This window comes from Apium graveolens, chromosome 2, assembly GCF_009905375.1.
Source record: "Apium graveolens cultivar Ventura chromosome 2, ASM990537v1, whole genome shotgun sequence".
Classification (NCBI taxonomy): Eukaryota; Viridiplantae; Streptophyta; class Magnoliopsida; order Apiales; family Apiaceae; genus Apium; species Apium graveolens.
In genome coordinates, this window is record NC_133648.1 from 270448449 (window position 1) to 270471805 (window position 23357).

Here is a 23357-nt window from a genome sequence, read left to right on the forward strand (position 1 = left end):
CCGCCCTTACTTTTTCTGTTGTGATCACAGAAGGAATCGGATCATTTTTAACTATTTTCGTCCGGATTTACCGTACTGTAAATAAAAACAAATAAAGAATTAACTCCAAATAACACGAAAATGACACGTGGGATGATAAAAAACAAAACACAAGCCAGCGAGAGAGAGAGAGAGAGATTGAGAGAGGGAGAGAGAGAGTGTTTTGGTAACAAAATAAGCAAAAGGGAAACTAGAACCTTCATTTCATTTTATCAACGTCCCAGAAAAAAGAGAGATATTATTAATATTATCGTAACACCAATATCTACATATATATTTATATTTATTCCATACAGATTTTTTGTACGTATATTTAGCGCGATTATAACCGGATCAAATTCGCTGCGATTTCCGTCGGTGATCGTGAATTTCACCTACCGGCGATTAACCAGCTCCGTTCATTGTGATCTACATCGTCTTATTTAGGTTTGTTATTGAATTTAATTTCCTTATTTAATTTTACGTGGCACTGATTTACTTTATTTGTTTTTTATTAATATTTTGATTTTTAATTTGAGATCTGATGTGATTTTGTTTCAGCATTATTGATTTTTATACTTGTGTGTGTTTTAATGCATTGAAAAAGTGTCGGTTGATGTGTGTTTGTGTGTTTTAAAGTTGCTTTTTTGTTTGTTTGTTTTTGGTTTGTGTGATCTGTTTAGCTGAAATTATTAGAGTTTGATTGGTTTGTGAGTATGGAGGAGTTGAATATTTGATAAAGTTTGTGAATTTGTGTGTTTTTAGGTTATAAGTTGATGTTTTCGAAAGAGCATTTCGTGTTGTGGATTGTTTGTTGTTATAGAGTTTTTCGGGTTTTTGTATGTTTGGTTACTGTGATTGGTTAGAGTAGTTGGTAATTTGTTTGTAGATGTGATCAAGTTATTGACTTTGTTGAATCTGTTGATTTGCTCGAATAGTTTGATATTACGGCTGGGATTTGATTGATAGGAAGATGAAAGATGGATGTGTGTTTATGTTGAAGATTCTTTCTTGGTTCAAAAGGACTTAACTCAGCGTAGTTTCTTAGTTCGTTTTAGTGAAATTGGTGATACTGTTTGAGTCCGGGATTAACAAACATAGTTTTGCTTCTCAGCTAAGAATTATCAGTTGTCACACTGTTGCTAATAGTGATATGTTTTCCGTAGATTGTATCATTATGCTCCTGCTATCTGTTTTTTCATAGGAGACCTAAATTATTCTTTCTTACATTCTCGTGGTTTTGATAGTGCAGAACAACATGAATTTTGTGCGGCTTTCAAGGAACTAATGTGTTTTGCATTTGAAGGAGGTCTTTTTATCGTGTGCCTGTCTAAAAATGTCAGGTAAGCATTGCATATTATATCAATCAATACTAGTTGTTTTATGTGTCTTGTACCAGGGAAAGTGAGTAACTGTTTCTAACTTGTTCACCAACTAATAGGGATAGAACGACTCGAAATTTATGACGAATCACGAGAGAGAAGATCAGATTTTGAGAATTCAGAAGATGAAAGGCGGCGATCCAAAATTGGAAATTTTAAAAAGAAGGCTTTAAATGCTTCAAACAAGTTCACACATTCTTTAAAAAAGAGGGGGAAGAGAAAAATTGATTACAGGGTTCCTTCAGTTTCCATAGAGGACATACGTGATGCAAAGGAAGAGAGCGCAGTCCACGAATTGCGTCAAAAACTCATTGACAAGGATTTATTGCCAGCTAGACATGATGACTATCATACTCTGCTGAGGTCTATTCTTTTCCTTTTAAATTTCTATTATAAAGGTTATTATTTAATTTGGCTGTGTGAAGATGATATGTGAAACTGGATGAGCAGTTAGGAACACATGCAATACGTTAAGATCCTTAAATTTTGTCACTAAAAGTAAATATTGATAATCTGGCTTAGACTACCAGATATCCCTTGTCCTTCGTTACCAGGGTTCGAGCCAGCCATAGTTAAAGAGCTTAAATATTGTCAAAATTCTATAGCAAAATGTTGTTTAGATATTTTCCATCTCATGTTTGAAAACCCTATTTTAAATTAGATCTTGTATGAATCTTGTTGAGGATATTATAGTGTAACATGAGTTAATCAAAGAACTTATTCAATTTTTTGGTAAGTGCGTTTTAAAACTATCTCGAGGTAACTACTTCACAGATTGTGACGAATGGCGACTGTCCCACTTAATTATTAATTTATTTTTTATTTGGAAATGTAGATTCTTGAAAGCTAGAGATTTTGATTTTGAGAAAACAATTCAGATGTGGGAAGAAATGCTAAAATGGAGGCATGAGTATGGAACTGACAGTATACTGGAGGTAATCATCTCACTGACTGTGTATTGGATTGCTGCAACCAAAGATTCGTGATGCTCTATATTTCCTTGTTTTGAAAGCTCTCAAAGGAACTGACTTACTGATTACCCTAATCGGTATTAGCAGCACCATTAGCTTTCGGCCTCTATTAATAAAGTTTTAAGTATACTAATAACACACTACATGTTCTGACATCTGCAGTTTGTTTTTTTGGTAGGTCAACTATATGAAATTTAAATAATTATATACACATTTGTCTCCACTGAGACTTGAACGCAACCTCTTGTTACTAAGAGTGAGGGGTATCCACTAGGTTAGAGTTCTAGAAGCACGATCATCTAAAATTTGTTAATACTCGGAATGGATCTGTTATTGACTACAGGCTTATCAACTATCTTTTGCTATCTCATACTGATCATCAGCCTTGGATATTGTTTATTTAGGACTTTGATTTTAAAGAGTTAGAAGAAGTCTTGCAGTACTACCCTCAAGGATACCATGGTGTTGATAGAGAAGGAAGACCTGTTTACATTGAAAGGCTTGGGAAAGCACACCCAAGCAGGCTTATGCGCTTCACTACACAAGATCGTTACTTGAAATATCATGTCCAAGAATTCGAGAGAGCAATACACGAGAAGTTCCCTGCCTGTTCAATTGCAGCAAAGAGACAGATATGTTCCACAACTACAATATTAGATGTGCAAGGCCTGGTAAGTTTAACTTGTAACTCAGTCTCTTTTTAAACCCAGTGACCATTACTTGACATATTTATTCATTAGAAAAATGTTTATTATTAAATAATGAGCTTTAGTACCTGTCTTTAAAATAAGCCCGGCATAGCATTTAAATTTCATGATTTATTGCCACTTTACCAAATGGATCTCTTAAGACGGAATAGTGTAGCGTTACTTATATAAGAATTTAATTTCACTGGTAGATCATTTATATATAGTCTTCTTTATTAATGACCATGCTATGCGGATCCATAGGTTCAAAAACGTAATCGTAGTTTATTATTGATGCAGGGTGTTAAGAATCTTACACCAACAGCGGCGAATCTTGTGTCAGCCATGGCTAGAATCGATAATAACTACTACCCAGAGGTGACGATCTCAGTTTTTATATAATGTTATCAGAAAGTAGTACTTTGTCACTTAATTTCTTTTTACATTATTTTTCTCCAGACTCTGCACCGAATGTTTGTTGTCAATGCTGGTGGTGCCTTTAAGAAGGTGCTTTGGCCTGCTGCTATGAAGTTTCTAGATCCAAAAACCATTGCAAAGATTCATGTAAAGAAACTTGTTTATTCTTTACTTTATTAACTTCTCGATCGTCGGTCAAACTAGCTAAATTGAAGTCTTAAATCTTTATTTTCAGGTTCTTGAACCTAAATCTTTGGGAAAACTTCTTGAATACGTTGACTCGAGGTTTGTTGCTTTGTCCTTGGACTTCCCATGTTAATTTAGGTTTAGCTCGACTAATTATTTGATTTTACTTCTTCCAGTCAATTGCCGGATTTCTTGGGGGGCTCTTGCACATGTCCTGCCGAAGGAGGGTGCCTTAGGTCTAACAGTGGTCCATGGAATGACCCTCAGATAATGAAGGTGAAATCTCCACCTGATGTTTTTATATCTGAAATTTTTTGTCTACGATCCAAGTTGAGTTGTAGAGAGATGGTTCTAACTTCAATTGTTTTTTCCAATTTTCAGCTAGTGCATCATGCAGAAACTACATTTGTGAGACAAATGAGCAGAGAATCAAGTGACCAACAAAAACTTGTTTCTTATATTCAGATGCGTACATTACAGGCAAGTTGCTAAAATATTTGTATGGTGTATCTGATTTCTGTTGTATCGATGTGTCATAAGAAATCGGATCCTTTATATAATCTGATATATTTTGTTTCAACAGGGCAATAATGATGGATCAACAATAGAAGCAGAGATTGATGATCCATCCTCGTTAATTACACAAGATAGTTGTACAATATCAAGATCAGCATTTCTTCACAGAAGTGTGAGTTACTTGATTACAATCTAAAAAATTTTGTGACACATTTTGTCTTTGTATGTTCAGTACATAAATGAAAAGAAATGAATAAACTCTGCTGTTATATGGTTATACAGTAATTGATTTACTTCTATCTCTGTGATGCAAATTTGAAATACAGGCAGGGGCATCAGATTCAACTGTCTACTACAGTTGTGAAGATCATTTCACTCAGGATGATAATGATAATGACACCAAACAAGTACTGGAAAATTCCAAGGACCTTTCTTGCAATCAAGGTACTTGCAAGCATATATGTTATGATCTAGTTCTGCAGTGTTTTGTGCACTTCTTCTGGTCGGAACCCACTTTTATTTTCTTTGCTGTTTGGAGAGATTACATAATTACTTTGCTTCGATATTTTGATATGTAGCTGAGAGTACTTAAAATGTTTAGTGATGCTGTAAATCATCTTCTTATCTTTACAAGTTTCCACTTCATTGCTATTTTGGGATAAAAGAATTTGAATGCTAACTAATCACTGCCTAGTATCAAGTCAATAGTATATTCCAGATATTCCAAATATACAAAGATCTGATCTAGATAATTAGATGCAAGAACTGATTTTTCTGTTACAGGTACTTTGGTTATTCAATGGTTGGACATCATCCAGGAAAAGGTGGTGAAAAGAAGTTTTCGGTGTGCGGCAAAAGTTTTAATATATATTGTAGTTAGACTATTCGCAATTTTTCGGAGTTTGCCCCTCGAATCTAGGAGGAGGACTGATGTGCATCCATCTAACGTTATTGAACATAATTCTGACATGCATTCACCAAGTGGCACCGAAACTGTCACTGAAGAAGACCATATTCATCCTTGCGTGGAACGTCTTCAGAAAGTAGAGCAGATCCTTGAAGAACTGAAGAACAAACCTGCTCAAATTCCTAAAGAGAAGGACCAAATGCTTCTGCATTCTTTGGAGAGGATCAAGTCTGTGGAATTCGACCTTGACAAAACTAAGAAAGTAAGCCACATTAATTTGCTGACACTGGTCAGAAGCTTTTCGTTTGTTGACCTTAGTTCCTTTTCTTACAGGTATTACATGCCACAGTGATGAAGCAACTTGAAATATCCAAATTAATGGATAATCTGCAGGAATCCAAGTTCAGGGTATGTTCTAAAACTTCTTTGTGAATCATATAAATGTACCCCTGGCCAATTGTTTTTAAATGTTTAGGTACCACATGCTGAGTCTTATCAGAGATTGTAGTAGCATTCATCTATCATGCATCTCTTACTGTTACTCTATTGGTCAACCTGTAATGATCCATTATCTCTTGTTGCAGAATCGACGGCTGTGGTGTTGATATTTGGAGAGTTGAAATAGGAACAAGCTATGGGTGCATAGTTATATACCTTCAAAGGTGAATTTAACAGAGAATTAACTTCATAGGCTTACAATTTGTGGCCGGGTAGTACATAGAGGGAAGAACAATTCCAGAAGAGCTGATTTCTACTCTTTTTTAGTGTTCATGCTGTACATTGAGTAAATGGTACATTTAAATAGTTCTCCGAGTTTTTCCCTGCTCAAATATGAGACTGGAGAAGAAACGCTTAATGCATAGTTATACATTGTGGTACCATTGTGTCTTGTTTACTCCTTTTAAGTCAATGTCGCTCATATAAGCAAAAAATCATTACATTCAACTGTTTAACGGAGTAAATGACTTGTCCAAGAATAAGGAAATTGAAGGAGAGTATTACACTAGAAAGCCAACCATCTGTTGACTTCCTTACTTCCCAAGTTGGTTGTGTATTCAACTTCTGAATTTTCAGAGGATAGCTAAGTATAGCCTCAAGGGCCTGTTTTAGATATGAATAGTCTACATTGGATAATTAAGTTTTATTTTGCATAGGCCAACTCATTTTTTGATTTGGATCATTCTGTATTCTTGAGCTTATATATATATATATATATATATATATTCACCTTTGGCCGAGAATAGTTGTCCAAACTTTGATATCTATGATTTAGTAGATGGCACATGTAAATTCTGGATCAATTCTTGATGATGAAGTCAGACGGAAATAATTGGATATTATAACCTTGGTCAGATTCAGAATTATTGGAAGTGGGTCAATGATATCATTTTTATTTATCGCATTCATGAAGTTGAAAAATATAGAAAAAGATGAATGGAAAGAACATGCGGAAACTACACAAAAATATCCAGATACGGTTATTTATTTTCGATGATTATTTGGCTGTATGGTCAATGTCCCATAGAGTTGAGTCCAGAGTTGAGTAGTTTGAGTTTGTATGGCAGATTATTAGAAATTTAACACAAAGAAGCAAAAGCATATTGTTGACAAAAGGTTGTGTTTGAAGGTCTAGAGGTGAAAACCGAGTAACGGGGAGACTGTAGTGATACCAAAAGTTATGCTCCAGTCAGTTCAGCAATATAAACTTTATTTAAGCATCCAAATGTTCGCTTTTAAGTATTCACAAAGATAAGCGTTGTCGCTTCTTGTGCAAACATCGCACATAGTTGTGTTACTACTTGTCAGATCTCGGCTAAATGAAGCTGATCATCACGAGCTGTTGTCACTTATAAAAAATTTCACTATACAGAATCAAGTGTGGACTGGGATGAAGCTGATCGTCATGAGCAGTTGTATAGTTGTATACCTGGTCGTTGTCCAAGTCATTTAGCTTTTGGAGTAATTCAGCCTTGATGATCTTATTTTTTGAATTACGTGCATCCTGCGTTATTAGCTCCGAGTTTCAGAACTATACCTATTGTTATATGAATATCTGATCCTCAGTCTAGTGTCTAATTACCCAACCCCTTTTTTCATAGCAGTCCCTTTCTATTTATAGAGTCCTTGATGGGCCTATCTTTTTTTATAGGGCCTGAGCCTTCTTATTGGGCCTTTACCCCACAATTGCCCCCCCTTAAAAAGTGTTAAATCTTTAAATTTTGAATTGGGCTTTTTTTAATTGGTCTCCTTTTTGCTGCTTTCTTGCATTCTTCTTTTTTGATCCTCGTTTATAGCAAAATATTTTTGAATTTGTAATCATTCCAACAGTTTGTTTTCTTGGAAAACCAAAGGTTTGTAAAACCTTTTAATTCCTTCTCGTCTCTTTTCATTCTTTAAATAACTGTTCTTCATTTATTTTGTTTGTTTCTTCTTTCCTTTTGAATACAGTCGAAATCTTGGGATAGTCTTGCAGAGAGAGCTTGTCTGTAGAGATTCTTGCATACAGGTATTCCTCTTTCTCCCTTGTCATCGTGTTTTCTTTTCGTCTTTGGTTTCTGTTAGTATGAGTCGTAGTTCTAGGTTTGTTGTTAGTGGTAGCGATGGTTCTTCTGATGGGTCGGAAGATACCTTTGGTGGGTTGACCCCCCTTAAACCGGCTCCTCCTCCTCCTTTATCGAGTTCTGGGAATTTCTCGCCTTTTGGGTTAAGTTTTAATAGAGCTGTAAACGAACCGAACTCAGACGAATTCGGACGAACTTTTAACGAACTCGGACAAAATCTTATCGAACCGAACACTGTTCGATAAACTTATCGGACAAAATTTCTTGTCTGAACTCGAGTTCGGTAATATTCGAACCGAATACGAACTGTTCGCGAATATATCGAACCGAACCGAACACGAACAAACACGAACTGTTTGCGAACATCATTTGTATTTTTTTTTAAAATAATTTTAAATATTATTTTAAGTAAAAAATTATATCAAACTATTAATTGTATTTTTTTATAAATAAAATATTTAACTGAAATAATTATAAAATATATTTAATATATATTATTAATAATATATATATTATTTATACATATAATATTATAAATAAACTATTTTTTTCGAACTGAACTCGAACTTAACGAACGAACAGAACTCGAACCGAACATGAACCGAACTCGAGTCAAACACCTTAAAAGTTCGGTTCGGTTCGTTAAGATTATTGGACAAGAAATGTTGTTCGAACTCGAGTTCGATAAGCTTATCGGACGAGCTTATCGAGCTCGAACTCGAACGAACCGGACGAGCTTAACGAACAGCTCGGTTCGTTTACAGCTCTAAGTTTTAATGAAGGTGAGTTGGGGAGGGATGATGTGGCTGGTAGTAGTGTGAAAGCAGAGGGTACTGGGGAGACCGCTTCTCTTTTTGAGTCTGATGTGGGGTTTATTGTGTCTGAAAATCGTGATAAGTTTTTTAAGTCTCAGAGGCCCTATAATGCTCGTAGCGTTTATCACAAAACCGCCTTGAATCTTGGTGTGTTGTCTGGTTACTGTTCTTTTCCTGATGGGTATCTTGTGTATCTTCCAGAGTCTGATGACCGGATGTGGGACCCGCCTCGTGCCGGTCTACAGACCATTCCAGATTTGTGGTTCGTGTATGGTTTTAGTCTACCAATGCATCATTTCTTCCTGCACATGTTGAGGACGTTGAATTGTGGGGTAGGTCAAATATCACCTAACTTGGAGTTGCAGATAAATGGGGTTATAACACGTTGTAGCGAGCTTAATATTGAGTCAAGTCTTGATTTGTTCTTTTCTCTCTATCGGCTGAAGTCTACCGGGGTGCAGATTTATTTTGATGCGAAGCCTGGATGTCCTAAGCTTGTGAGTACGCCTACATCAAACTCGGGGTGACACTCGAGGTGGGCCTGGTACGCGGGCCACGAGCTTGCCGAGGTGGCCCTAAGGCATCGGTTGTCTTATGAGCTTTTGAAGGCATTGAGTGAAACGGGGTTTTTGACTGCTGTGGAGTTGTCGAAATTCTGTGGGAATGTGTCCCAATATAAAGCTTCTAGTTTCTCTGACGTTTGACTTTTGTGTAATCATAGTCGTAAGAACTTTTGGTTAAAACTTTATGTCTTTTAAGAGTCTTTTTCTTTTTCTTTTATATTTTGGTTTTTATTAGTTTGTTGTCTGTTGGACTGTTGTGATTTGAGTTTGCTAATATTTGCAGTTTTCGGGCCGAAGCTTCCTCTTTTATTGAACTCTCAATCGAGAATGCCTTCTGAAAGTATTAAGAGATTGCTTGCTAAGAAAAGAGTTGGTGGCGAGGCTTCTGCGCTTGTGGATACTGTTGGGGCTATGGATAAGGAGGCAGTTGATACTTCTGTTGGTGGGGATGTTGTTGGAGTTATCGCTGTTGTTGAGTGGCATTTATGACACTTTACTATACTCTAATAAGCTTTGAATTGGTGTATTTATACTCAAGTTGGTATGTGTTTTAATGTGTTTTTTAGTATTTTTGCATTTCAGGCCCTATTCAGGTAATCAGATGAATTAGTATTGTTTTGGTGCTAATTTGGTGTCCAGGTGGTGTTGGAATAAAAGATCGTGGAAAGCCGGCTCGAAGCAGTAAGATTTAAGAAGAAATCTGAGTTTTTCCCAGAAGGACGGCGCGCCCGCGCTGTAATAGCGCGCGGCCGCGCCGGGGTTCCAGAAATGCAGTGCGCCCGCGCTGTGATAGCGCGCGGCCGCGCCGAGGCCGAATTTCAGAATCCTGTTTCTACTATAACTCTAGAAGGGAAGGCTTCCAGATTGTTGAGGGCTGTTATATATTCATATTAGGTCATTTTTAATATATATCAAGTGGGAGACGGACCAAAGCGCAAGGAGAAGACGACAAGAGACCTTTAGCACAATTCAACAAAGGCGAAGATGATCTAGTTTATTCTTGTGAATCTTTGTTTGAGTTGTAATTTGGATGCTTGTTTCTTGTTTTGCCGAACCTATACTCTTGTTTGTACTTGGTTTTATTTATTCGTATAAAGACTACGTTTGCTATATCATATTTTCATCGGAACCCACGTTGATGATGAGTCCGATTATGGGCTAATCGTTATCGTGGGGTTCTGGCGGATTTATCTATTGATTTCTTTAGTTAAATTGTTTTGATGCCTTAGTATGTGGTGATTGTATGATATCCTAGTATTGGTTGTGCGTATTCGTATGATGAGCGTCTCGAACTTATAAGATAGTGTGTTAATTCTTAATGAAGCGAAAGTGAATTTAAGGATTTAGAATTTTCCATGCTAGCATAGGTTCATGTATGTGTCATGCATGATTCGTAGGTAATTTTAACCATCTTACTTGCCCTATGTAATCAAGATAGATAACTTGTGCTTAAACCGTTATGTTGTCAAATTCTATAGGCATATAGGGTTTCAATATAATTGGTGTCTATTCAGCTTCTATCTCTTTTGTGATTGCATGCTAAGGTTAAGAATAATAAGGCTATTGAATGAAGTATTTAATGAAGTTAGAATTCCATGTTTGTCATATATATTAACTCAGTCAATCTTATTCTTGTAGTTATAATTGTTAGCGTAATTCTTAGTTATAAACAATCTCAATTTATTATTCGTCTTAGCATTGGATAATAACCATACATTGTTGCTTAGGTGCATAAATTAAATAGTTAACCAATACAGTCTGTGTGGGATCGAACTAGAAAAGATTCTATACTACTTGCGAACTCGTATACTTGCGTGTATTATTGGCGCGTGTTTAGCGACTAACAAGTTTTTGGCGTCGCTGCTGGGGACTGCAGTGTTAATTTATAGTTTATGTGCTTTCCATCAGTGGTCGTTAAAGTTCATTGACTCAGACATTGTTACTTATTTGTTCCTTGTCTGGTTTCAAGTACTCTAGCGAGGGCATATGCATACGCGTTCGCGTACTCGTAAGAGAACACTGGATAAAACTGAGGAAGAACTTGTGGTAATTCATAGGGAAGCTTCTGAGGAAGAAAAGAAGTTAGAGGAAGAAGAGAAAGTTGAAGAGTCAATTGTAGTAGTTATGGGTGATCAAGCAGAAAATCTGAAGGCTTTGATGGACTATTCTAAGCCTAAGATTAATGACATTCAGTCTAGTATCATCAGACCAGCCATCAGGGCTAACACTTTTGAGATTAAGTCGAGCATGATTCAGATGATACAGAATTCAGTTCAGTTTGGGGGTTCTCCTACCGAAGACGCCAACATGCACATCAGGGATTTCATTGAGATCTGCAACACTTTCAAATTCAACGATGTGACTGAGGATGCTATTAAGCTACGACTCTTCCCATTCTCTCTGATGGATAATGCTAAGTGCTGGTTATATTCTCTACCAGCAGGTTCTATCACCACTTGGGAAGATCTTACTCAAAAGTTTCTCACTAAATTCTTCTCCATGGCGAAGACTGCCGCAATAAGGAATGCTCTTACCCAGTTCGCGCAACAAACTGGAGAATCTCTGTGTGAGGCTTGGAATCGATATAAGGAGATGCTAAGGAAGTGCCCACACCATGGCATGCCTGATTGGATGATTATCAATTATTTCTACAATGGATTAGGTCCTCCTTCTAGGCCCATGCTTGATGCAGTATTAGGAGGAGCCTTGTGGGTTAAGAGCTACGATGAAGCTAATGAACTTATTGAACTGATGGCTGCTTATGAGTAACAGAATCCTTCCCAGAGACTGACTCAAGGGAAAGCTGCAGGAATTCTGGAGTTGGACGCAGCAACTGCTATCGCTGCCCAACTTAAGGCTTTGACAATGAAGGTGGACACTTTGGCTAATTATGGAGTTAATCAAATCACCAGTGTCTGTGAGCTTTGTGCTGGTGCCCATGAGACTGATTAGTGTGCAATTTCTAGTGAATCAGCTCAGTTCGTGAGCAACTTCCAGCGATCGCAGCAACCTGTGCCAGCCACCTATCATCCTAACAACCACAATCATCCTAATTTCAGTGGGAGAAACACTCAGAATGCGGATCAACAGCCTTATCAGCAGTATCCAGCTAAGTAGTACAACCCTCCTGGTTTTCAGCAACTGCATTATGCACCAAGACAATACTCCAGCTGCAACAAGCTAATGAAAAATCTGAATTAGAGGAGTTGAAGCTTATGTGCAAGAGTTAAGTTTTTTCTATCAAGACCTTGGAAAATCAAATTGGGCAAATTGTCAATGCCTTGCTAAATCGTCAACCTGGTACATTGCCTAGTGACACTGGAGTGCCAGGAAAGAAGGAAGCTAAGGAGCAGGTAAAGGTAATCACCTTGAGGTCTGGAAAGGTTGCGAATCCCGAACAAACTCAAGAGTTGACGGAAGAAGCTGGGGCTGAGAAAGAAGCAAAGCAACAGGATGAAGAAGTGGAACTAAGGAAGACTGTTATTGAGCACACTCCGCCTGAGGGTAATACAGGGGATAAACATATCTATCCTCCACCGCCTTTTCCTAAGCGGCTGCAGAAGAAAAATCTGGACAAGTAATTTGAGAAGTTTCTGGAGGTGTTCAAGAAACTTCATATCAACTTACCTTTCGCTGAGGCTCTCGAGCAGATTCCTAGTTATGCAAGGTTTATGAAAGGTATTCTCTCTCGGAAAGTGAAGCTAGATGATTTAGAGACTATCGCTCTCACGGAGGAATGCAGTGCTGTGCTGCAGCAAAAGTTGCCTCCGAAGCTTAAAGATCCAGAAAGCTTCACTATTCCATGTACCATTGGAAAAGTTTCTTTTGACAGATGCTTAGGTGATTTGGGAGCTAGCATCAATCTGATGCCTTTGTCAATCTTCAAGCAGTTGGACTTACCTGATCCCAAACCAACTTATATGACCTTGCAGTTGGCCGACCATTCTATTACATATCCGCGAGGTATTGTGGAGGATGTCTTGGTCAAGGTTGATAAACTCATCTTCCTTGCTTATTTTGTAATTCTTGATTTCGAGGAGGATAAGAAGATTCCCATAATCTTGGGAAGACCTTTCTTGGCAACTGGCCGAACCTTGATCGATGTGCAGAAGGGTGAGCTTATAATGCGAGTACTAGATCAGGATGTTACCTTTAATGTGTTCAATATTATAAAATTTCCTACTGATAATGCGGAGTGCTTAAAAGTGGAGTTGGTCGATTCGGGGGTCACATCGGAACTTGATCAATTGCTAAGGTCTGTGTAACACCCTCAGATCCGGGGTCGAGGATCCGGGTCGTCACGGTCTTTCTTTCCACAATATCACTTCACTTAATTAATAATAATAACCTTATGCTATGACCCCACACTAACACACACCACAACCCGTTATAGTCTCAGAGATGAAATTTAAATAAGTACAAGTCTTTGAATCCACAATTTAAAAGTTATTACAACCCAAAATGATTACTTGATAAATTTACAGTTAATTGCCATTATCTGCCACAAGTTATAATTATACATAATTGATTCTCAAAAGTAGATGGTCTGATCTACAATAGATCTACCTCTGCAGCTATAGCAGCTACAACATCAACGGGAAGACGCAGAACGCTTCCCACGCGCTTGCGCTGGGTCTGCTGGAGTCTGGCCATCTTTCCTAACTGTTGTTGTGTGATGAAGAAATAAAGCAAGGGTGAGCAGCAAGCCCACCAAAATAATATGTATAATGATTTACAATATATGAGCCTACTCATAATACTCATGAAAGTCTTGGTCAAAAGAAATGAACCAAGTTGATATCTTAATGCGATGAAGTCGCAAAATATTCAGTATATATATATATACATATATACTTTTCAAAATCTTGGAAGTCCTCTTCCAAGCATAATATACACAAAGTCCCAGTGTATAACTGTATATAAAAAAAAATATCGTTGCAAGGTGATCTCATATATCTAACCTTGTCTCAACGTTTTTCTGAAAATCTTTGTCATACATAAGACAATTATTAATTAGATATAAGTTTAAAAGATGAGGTTACCAAATACCCCAACATACTTATATCTTTCCCAATACTACTTGAACTACCACCGTTCAAGTTATAATCAGTTTCAAAAGTTCATCACATAGATGAGACTACAAGACAAGATTTGAATAGATTCAATCTTTGAAATATTATTGAATGAAAAAGTTATGAGATACTTTATTTAGTCCCGATATATATATATCCACATATATATATCTCTAAAACATTTCCTGGAACCTCTGTTATGTAAAGTATAAACAGAGTTGCAATATCCAATGAATTTGGAAGGAAAAGAAAACCTTTGGCATAAACCAGATATCTTGCTGATCAGGCAAAGATACCCATAAGTAACCTTTTCTACTAGTAGATGGACGAATTCCCCACTGGTCATCACCCTGGTCATAATTAGGACCTTATGCTGGACTGCCACTCAGCCACTTATGCATTTGATGGACTCCCACTGAGCCACTTACACTATCATGGACGCCCACTGAGCCCATGTTGCTTATGCCGACTCAATAGATGGACTTACTTCCCGAACGATGGGCAAGTAATCAAGATGTTTTCTCAAAACAGCAACCTCGTTGCGAATGTAAAATACACCACTGAGCCGGATCCCTCAAGTTTTGAACGAGTATTTAAATCCCCTTTAAAAGGAAGATCTTAAATATAAAAATGAGTTTTGGGATCCGCTCTAACTTTTTAAAAATCATTTTTGAAGACTCGAAAACACTTTATAGAGTGTTTGGAGTAAAGCTGATTTAATGAAGTAAATCAGTCCCCAGAATATTTAGAAAATGACTGAATATTATTAATTAAATAATATTCCCATAAAGAATAATCTTTATAAAAATAATTGAAGTAGAAGTATTGAAATTTATACTTGAAACGAGTATTAAATAACCAAAGATATACTTATATAAAAGTATTATCTTTATTTGAATAATCGAAAATAAGTTTGATTATTTACACCTTATTCTTTAATAAAATAAAGAATATATTTCAGCAAATAATCGGAGTCATAGATCCTCAAATGAATATTCAAAAATATTCATTAAATAATATAAACTGAGTCATAAGCCCTCGAATGAATATTCAAATAATATTCATTAAATAATATAAAAGAGTCATAAGTCCTCGAATGAATATTCAAAATAATATTCATTTAATATAAAGGAGTCATACGCCTTCGAATAATATTCGAAATAATACTCAATAATAAAATAAAGTTTAAAGTTATCGAATAAACCTTATTCGATTAATAGTTTGGAAAAACTATAACCATATATATATATATAAATATATATATATATATATCCATATCCATATATACAAAATGTACTCGGGATCCTCGACTCCCGGTTTTAGAAAATATTTTCACCTTTGGGTCCCTATACTAAGGGTATATGCAAGTTACCGCTATCCTCTAGCATATGTATTATCAACTGAACCAACAGATATATATTCCAAGAATATGAAACAGGCATGCATATATACCATATCACATGCTACAATATATCGCATCGTTTGCTAATTATCCAACATGCATCTATCGCAAGATAATGCAAATACATATATTCATCACAACAACAGTATAACGGATAGAATACTTGCCTGAGCGACTTGGGGGTTACGAATGGCTCGGGACGAGTCTGGTAACCTATAAGCAACAAGTAAGTTGGAATTAAACCAAAGTCACTTGTAAATCTATACTTTAACTAACTTAGACTCTAACGCTCGTTTTGCGCTCACCGATTCGCTTAAGTCACTCGGGTACCCTCGGCTCCACCATTTTTAATAATTTAACCTTTACGAGTTTTAAAGCGATTCCTTCGCGAATGTCTTACCAACTGCCTAACACACTTACCATAAATGTTTCATACATTAATTAACCCTTTTTGGTCTTTAACCTATGTTTCAAAGTAAGGCGAGGGAAAAAGTTTCGTTCGCGAAACGCCGTTACTTGAAACGGTCGTTTCTCCTAAACCGTGCGTCGGAATCGAACGAACTACATATCAAAACGAAGCTCGTAACATGAGCTATCTAATCATGGCAGTGGTCATAATCTAGCAGGGGGTTCTCGGGTCCTAATGCTATGCACAAAAACAGTCCAAGAAAATCGGACGTTACGACGGCTATGTTTACGCGATTTCCAAATTTTAAACCACACAAAACCAACCACAAACCAACCTCAAATCCAACATACAACCAACATCCATCCTTATCACATTATAACAACCCCAACCAATTCAATTTAATCATTCATACTTATGCTTAAACTTAACTTTAATCATACTTAAGTTCCTTTAAATCAAAACCACAACAATTACCATTCCATTTCACTACCATTCCAAATCCCAAACTCTAAATCATAACAACAACTACAATATCAACCCACTAATCAAAATCATCTTATAATATATAGGAATCTAGGGTTTGGAGATGGTATACCTTCCTTGAAGTGGTGGGTGGAGCTAGGAAGCCTTAAGAAGCTTTGAGAAGTCTTAAGAATGCTTGGATCTTCAAGAAAAACAAGAAAAAGTTCAAGTTAAAAACTTGAAAACACTATTCATTGTCTTCTTCTTTGATTAAATGAAGAAGATTGAGAAGGAATTAATGGCTTAAACTCATGATATAGTCCTAACTAAGCATGAAGATGATTAGGGAATTATCTTACCAATTTAGGAAGCTTGGATCTTGGATTTTGAATTTCTCTTGCCTTTTGAATAGTGAAAAGCCGTGAGCAATGAAGAACAAAGCCTTGGTTGCTTTTGATTTTTTGATGAAAATGATTTTACTTGGCTTGGTTGATTGGTTTTTGTGCTTGCTTTAGTCAATTACCTTCTTGCCCTTGGATTTGTGTGGTTACAAAGCCACCACACCTCCTTCCTTCCCATGTCATACTTATGTCACCTTGCACATGTCATTATGCTCCCACTTGTCCACACCTTGTGGTTTGATGATGTCACAATCCCTGGCTTCTTGTACAAGCTTGTCTCTTGGTCACTTATTTGTTTTACGGTTCGCTTATCTTTCGTTCTCGTTTATCGTTTGAGGGATCATACCCGGGATCTTATTACTTAGGTTCCCTTAACCTTTCTCAATATATTATATTCCTTTTATGATCCTCTCCTATAATCCTTTAATTTCAATCCTTTTTATCCTGTTACCTTATACTCAATTCTCTCCGTATCTTGTGGATTTCCGGGAAAAATCAAAGTGTTCGGAATTGGATTCTGACGATCTTTACATACACTTATATACCACATAGAGTACTAATAATATCCCATAAGATCAATAACAGAACCCCTACATAGCGTGGCATGAAAAGTTTTCTCGTTCAGCAAAAACACTATTCATAAGGGTTTCAAAATTTCTCAAAAATTGGGGTTATTACAGTCTCCCCTCCTTAAAAGGATTCCGTCCCGGAATCAGATAGAAAACAAATGGGGATACTTTCTTAGCATTACACTTTCTAACTCTCGAGTAAATTTTCCCATATTGTGGTCCTACCACCAAACTCTGCCTAGTTTGATAATCCTTCTCCTAAGCACTTGTTCCTTTTCACTCTATAACCCTTCCTGGTTGCTCCATATAGGTTACATCTGGTTGCATGTCTATGCACTCATATGCCCCTATTTGTCTGGCATCCGAATTACACTTCCTTAACATTGATATGTGGAACACGCTATGAACTTACTACATGTTCTGGGGTAAGGTTAGCTCATATGCTAACTTCCCAATACTTCTTAATATATCCAAGGGTCCGACAAATTGTGGACTTAGCTTTCCTTTCTTTCCGAATCTCATCAATCCTTTCCAAGGGTTTCCAAGGGGATACCTTTAACAACACTAGGTCCCCTACTTCCTATTCTTTGTCCTTTCGTTTCAAATCAACATACTTCTTATGTCCATCTTGGGTTACTACCAGCCGTCCTCTGATTAGATCTATTATATCCTTGGTCCTTTGGACTACTGCGGGTCCGAGCATCTTGCGCTCTACAACTTCATCCTAACATAAGGGAGATCGACATTGTCTTCCCTGAAGGATCTCATAAGGCGACAACTCGATAATGACATAAGATCTATTGTCGTAAGATAACTTAATCCGTGTTAAGTGATCATTCCAATTTCTTTCAAGTCTATTGCACAGACTCTCATTATAGCTTTTATCATTAGAACTTTTGCTTCTTAATACCCATTCTTTTCCAGTTCGTAATCGCTACTACCTTCCGTTCCTAATATTATACTGGTTATACTTTTGCTTGTTAGCGTTCTATAACCTTTTAATAACCACGTCAACCTTAGTATCATGAATGTGTTCCCATTCCGCATACTACCACCACTATATTACTCCTTTTTCAGTTGTTTCTATTTTCCAAAATTTGATCAATCAAATAGAAGTAAAGGAATTTGTTGAGAGATCACTATGATCATGAACACTTGTTATATCGCATAGTTAGTACAGAAGGTGGCCAGCCTTTAGTACTTGACAAGCAATTAAACAATAGCTGGTATCCTACTCGGCTTCTATCACACAGATAGATAGTCATTCGGCAATACCTCCCCTTCTGGAAGGGTTGTTCTTCTCAGCTTACATGAAATGAAAAGAAGAGAAAAGAACGAACTGAAGAGAATTGTATATATGAAAAAATATACTGCCACAAAATATCTGGCTTGGAACCTACCTCTGAACTATAGAGGTTTATCATAGGAGAACAAAACATATACGTATTTATATCAACATCAAGTATTATAGCATCGCATTTCACGTGCCTAAATATTTTCGCTATCCCGTCCATCATTCTATGGACCCATGCTCTTCCTCGAGCTTATACACAATTACCTTTGAAACTCCCTCGACATCGAAAATCGAATTTGGGATCTCATTCTATATATCACCGTTACTAGGATTCTATGCTCGCACCGCAACCTTCCTCGTATAATAATACGACTCTCTATTGATAAGAAAGAATAATTATTCACTAGGTAGATACTCTACTTAATTAGTCTATCAATGATAACTTATACACTACCACTACCCGATTAGTGGTACTCAATCTCAACACCCATTCCAATACAACTCTCACGGTTGTAAACAGCTCATTACTCGCAGAATCATTGCTACCTTACTATGGTCCACCACTGACCTACTGTAGTCATTCATTTTCCTTGAAGTCTTAATAGCTAACCATACGGAGTCTATCCATGTCGTATCAAATCATTCTAAGGAGGTAACATAATCACCACTCCTGATTCATGAAGAACACTCCTGATCCTGACATACATACATGACATGAAGCAGATAAAATTGCAGAAGAGTTTCAATCAAAGCAACGATAGCAGGTTAATGCCATTCTTAATCATACGCCCTAAATAGAGGACTTAAGTCAAAGGTTCGTCTAGTCCTTTTTGAAACATGGTCCTGGCTTATCTCAAGATAGGACCTTCTAAGATAGATAGCCCGTTCATGGCGATTACATGAATTAAACCTTTACCAACTACTATTACGGTTGGGTATTGCACAGTCATCAGAAGGAATGTCAATCTTCCAAACCATAACACAACCTTCACATTTTTAACCATCATCACTGTATTCTTTTGGCACACGCGCCTATAATTATCCGCTTACCTTTAAAGTGTCGGCCACCTCTTTGGCCTTTCCTGATAGTAAAATTTCCTTACAGTCAATGTCATTTTAACCACCTCCAAATAAATTTCTACCTCATTTCAATCACAGCTTATGTGAAGATGTTTTCCTTAAAATCTGATGAGTAAAAAAAATATCACCATTTTTTTTCCATAAGTTATTGCCTCAGTCTTTAGAGGTTAATCACTGTCACGACTGACTTTCAATCATACTTAGAACATCTTTTATCCTGGGCCCTAATTGCCCTGAACAATTTCGACCTTTACTGGTTCGATTCATACTTTCTCGTGGTTCAACATGTGCCCCACTTGGCATCATTATAATTACGTCATATTTCCTTTATCAATATTTCTATTCTTGAGAATTTTGAATATTTCCTTTCTCCTTGTAAAACCTCTAAGGTTATCCTTTAATCGTTCCTCCTGTATTCCCTATATACAGGGCATATCAAAATACCATTTTCTACTACTAGAACCATTGTTTATATACTTCTGAAAAAAAAAATTCTCTACTGATTCTTAAAGGTTGTTGTTACCTTAACCCTTTCCCAATCATACTGTCAAAACTCATACTGTCCCTATTAAGGGTGACATGCCAACCTTTATGCAGTCCCCTAGGATTCATTTTAAGTTACCAATGTTCGATCCTTAATTCCACCTTTAAAAAGGTACCTGCGTCCTTCCATGGATAAATCAAGTCATATATCCCTGATAGATTATCTTATTCATCATTCCCACCTCGATAGTCTATACCTAACTTCATAATAGCATCCTTATTCAAATTGAGGTCAATCCATATGGCCTCCAAAAGATAACAATGGTCATCCGCTTTTCTTTCCTGATTTGGTAATGAGAACATGGATGTTCTGGAAGATATTGGTCATGTTCAACGTGAACTTCTTCTTAATAATTCCTTATTTACTTTTGTTGTTTATCTCAACAGTCACCTCAATGTTGGGATACCTCCCATACCTGGCGTCTCCCTTTCTGGGTATCGAGCCACCGGTCTTACATTTCACATTATTGAAGGTCACTTCCTTCATCCAATTTTTCCTGATTTCTTACTTTCTTGTCTCCTCAGTCTATCCGTGTCTCAATATTTATCCTTCGAACTATCTCAAGGTTTCCTCGAATCCTCCCAACTTAAAGGGGGTACAATATATGTATCTCTTATGCCTTCAACCATCAATTTTTAACTCATGGTGGATCATCATCCTGACGATTACATACTTTTCTATTTCTATTGCTATGAGTCTTTAGGGTTTCCTCATACCCAACTCCCTTATCATTCCTCAAACTCTATTGCCTTTCTATTCCTTTCCACTTCAGTTTCTTTTTATTTTCCTTTCTCTTATCATTATTTCATGAACCAACACAACATAAACATTGATTTCAAACATCCCGTCATTCTGGATTCATGTCCTCAGAACGAATCTTGACAACTTTTACATCTTAGATTCATAATTCATCATACTCGTCTGCCTTTGTTCTGGCTCTAAAGCTTTTACACTATCTCCTTATCTTTGGGAATTACTTTCCCGAAAACAATTGACTGAACTTAAATCAGTTTATTATAGTCTCTTGCTCCGTGGCTTCCTTGGTCTTTCACCAGCGGGTGGTCTCTCTCTTAGGAGGGTAAGTGACAAAAACAGTCTTTTGTGGTTCGTCAATCATTTAGAATCTCAAATGATTCCTCTATTTCCTTTAGCCAAGCTCTTGCCTCGACTGGGTCAGCTTGTTCCTTAGAACTCAGAGAGCTTAGCGACTTAAAGGTCCTGAAAGAATTTCTCACCGCACTGTCTCCTCAGGGTGGTGGTTGGGGATAATAGTCTAAGTTCTCTTTAGACAGGTCCATGAATTGCCGTATAGGGGTACCATCTCGGGTCTCCTTTCCTTACTCGACTTTTTGTTTCCTTAGTATGAAATGTTTCATCCTACTCCCCATAATTGGGGTCATCTTTTAATTTAAAATCCTCATTTTCCACTCCATTATGTCATGGGTTCCTTCTATCTTGATGGCGACCTCCCTGACTATCACGTTCAGGGTTTGCTCTAAATCTTATTCCTCAAACTAGCTTTCATCTAAGTTCTCATCCTTACGCTCTTGAACATTTGGAATCCAAATTCTATAGGAATACCTCATTATTCCCTTATCATCTTTCTCGGTATTAATCTCATATTTATTTGTTGGCTCTCTGCCTTCATTCATCACCTTTCTCTGGCACCGTATGCTCTTTTCCAATAATTCGGTCTCTATTGCAATCTCAAACAGCTTTTCGGTACCGGCTCCGGTTACCTTCACTACTATTTCCAAAATCTCTTATAAACTCTCCCAAAGACATTATCATCTTGAGTCTCTCCTTTTTACTAAGGGCATCAGCCACCACATTGGCTTTCCCCGAATGATAAAGAATCTCCCAATCATTATTCTTGATTAGCTCTAACTGCCTCCTCTGGCATATGTTGAGCTCTTTCTACGTGAAAATGTACTAGAGCACTTATGGCTCAGGTAATTCTCGCACTTCTCTCCATACAAGTAGTGCCTCCAATCTTTAGGGTAAAACTATTGCCACGAGCCTAAGCTCATGGGCGGGGATATCGAACTTCATATTACCTTAATTGTCTTGACATGTACGCGATTATCTTGTTATGCTGTATAAGAAGCACCCTAATTCCTTATGCGAAGCGTCTCTTCCAAATCACAAAATCTCCTTTTTCCATCCGGCAACGCCAACATAGGGGCCGTCACCAACCTTTGCTTCAGTTCTTAACAGCTGTTCTCGCATTTCTCTGTCTATTCAAACTTCTCATTCTTATGAGTAAGCCGCGTCAAAGGGGCTGCGATCTTCGCAAAGTCCTGTACCAATCTACGATAGTAGCCGGCCAATCCTACCTCTGGGAGTTACCCTAACCATGGTCATCAATTCCTCAGTGGTCCTTTATCCAATCCTGTTAGGATTCTCCATGGGATCCTCCTCAGCAACAATCCCTTCTAGGACAACATCCTTAACCGCTACATCCTCAATATCAACATCATCCGGTCCTGCATTAGGACACTCTATCGGATCCACAATCCGATCTCCAATTAGTAATAAAATATCATCTCGATGTTGCTCCTCAACCTCAGGGTTCGGAGTCCCGCTACCATATACGATAACGAACTACGCTCCTATCACGATATTTATAAGGGTTCCCATAAGGGTTTTAACTGTCAGTACTACGTTAGGTAGCCCGACTATGAACTTGGCAAGAGTTCTTATTATCTTAGTTAACTTATTATCTTAACGTCCCATCATCTCTGAGGTTTATAACGCTTAGCTCTGATACCATTTCTGTAACACCCCCAGATCCGGGGTCGAGGATCCGGGTCGTCACGGTCTTTCTTTCCACAATATCACTTCACTTAATTAATAATAATAACCTTATGCTATGACCCCACACTAACACACACCACAACCCGTTATAGTCTCAGAGATGAAATTTAAATAAGTACAAGTCTTTGAATCCACAATTTAAAAGTTATTACAACCCAAAATGATTACTTGATAAATTTACAGTTAATTGCCATTATCTGCCACAAGTTATAATTATACATAATTGATTCTCAAAAGTAGATGGTCTGATCTACAATAGATCTACCTCTGCAGTTATAGCAGCTA

At 37.2% G+C, this 23357-nt stretch overlaps 1 protein-coding gene, 1 long non-coding RNA gene and 1 other non-coding gene across 5 annotated transcripts; 2 read left to right on the plus strand and 1 right to left on the minus strand.

Moving 5' to 3' along the window:
* Positions 1-213: 213 nt before the first annotated feature.
* LOC141708472 (phosphatidylinositol/phosphatidylcholine transfer protein SFH13-like) lies at positions 214-5972 on the plus strand. Of its 2 annotated transcripts, none has more exons than XM_074512127.1 (15): positions 214-465; positions 1266-1361; positions 1460-1763; positions 2236-2335; positions 2776-3042; positions 3358-3435; positions 3517-3621; positions 3710-3759; positions 3837-3936; positions 4042-4140; positions 4244-4348; positions 4503-4620; positions 4960-5345; positions 5417-5491; positions 5668-5972. In XM_074512127.1, the coding sequence occupies exons 2-15, from the start codon at positions 1355-1357 to the stop codon at positions 5686-5688; spliced, it is 1815 nt and encodes a 604-aa protein (XP_074368228.1). In that variant the 5' UTR covers positions 214-465; positions 1266-1354; the 3' UTR covers positions 5689-5972. The 2 variants fall into 2 exon arrangements, with proteins under 2 accessions (XP_074368228.1, XP_074368227.1); XM_074512126.1 differs by having other exon boundaries at positions 1271-1361.
* A 1430-nt stretch (positions 5973-7402) lies between these two features.
* Positions 7403-10087, plus strand: LOC141706296 (uncharacterized). 2 transcript variants are annotated; one of them, XR_012568754.1, is made up of 4 exons: positions 7403-7434; positions 7532-7589; positions 9306-9563; positions 9662-10087. It is a non-coding gene; the product is annotated as an uncharacterized LOC141706296 (long non-coding RNA). The 2 variants fall into 2 exon arrangements; XR_012568753.1 differs by lacking the exon at positions 7403-7434 and having other exon boundaries at positions 7503-7589.
* A 1449-nt stretch (positions 10088-11536) lies between these two features.
* Positions 11537-11643, minus strand: LOC141709668 (small nucleolar RNA R71). Its single transcript, XR_012570233.1, has one exon. It is a non-coding gene; the product is annotated as a small nucleolar RNA R71 (small nucleolar RNA).
* Between the last annotated feature and the right edge of the window lie 11714 nt (positions 11644-23357).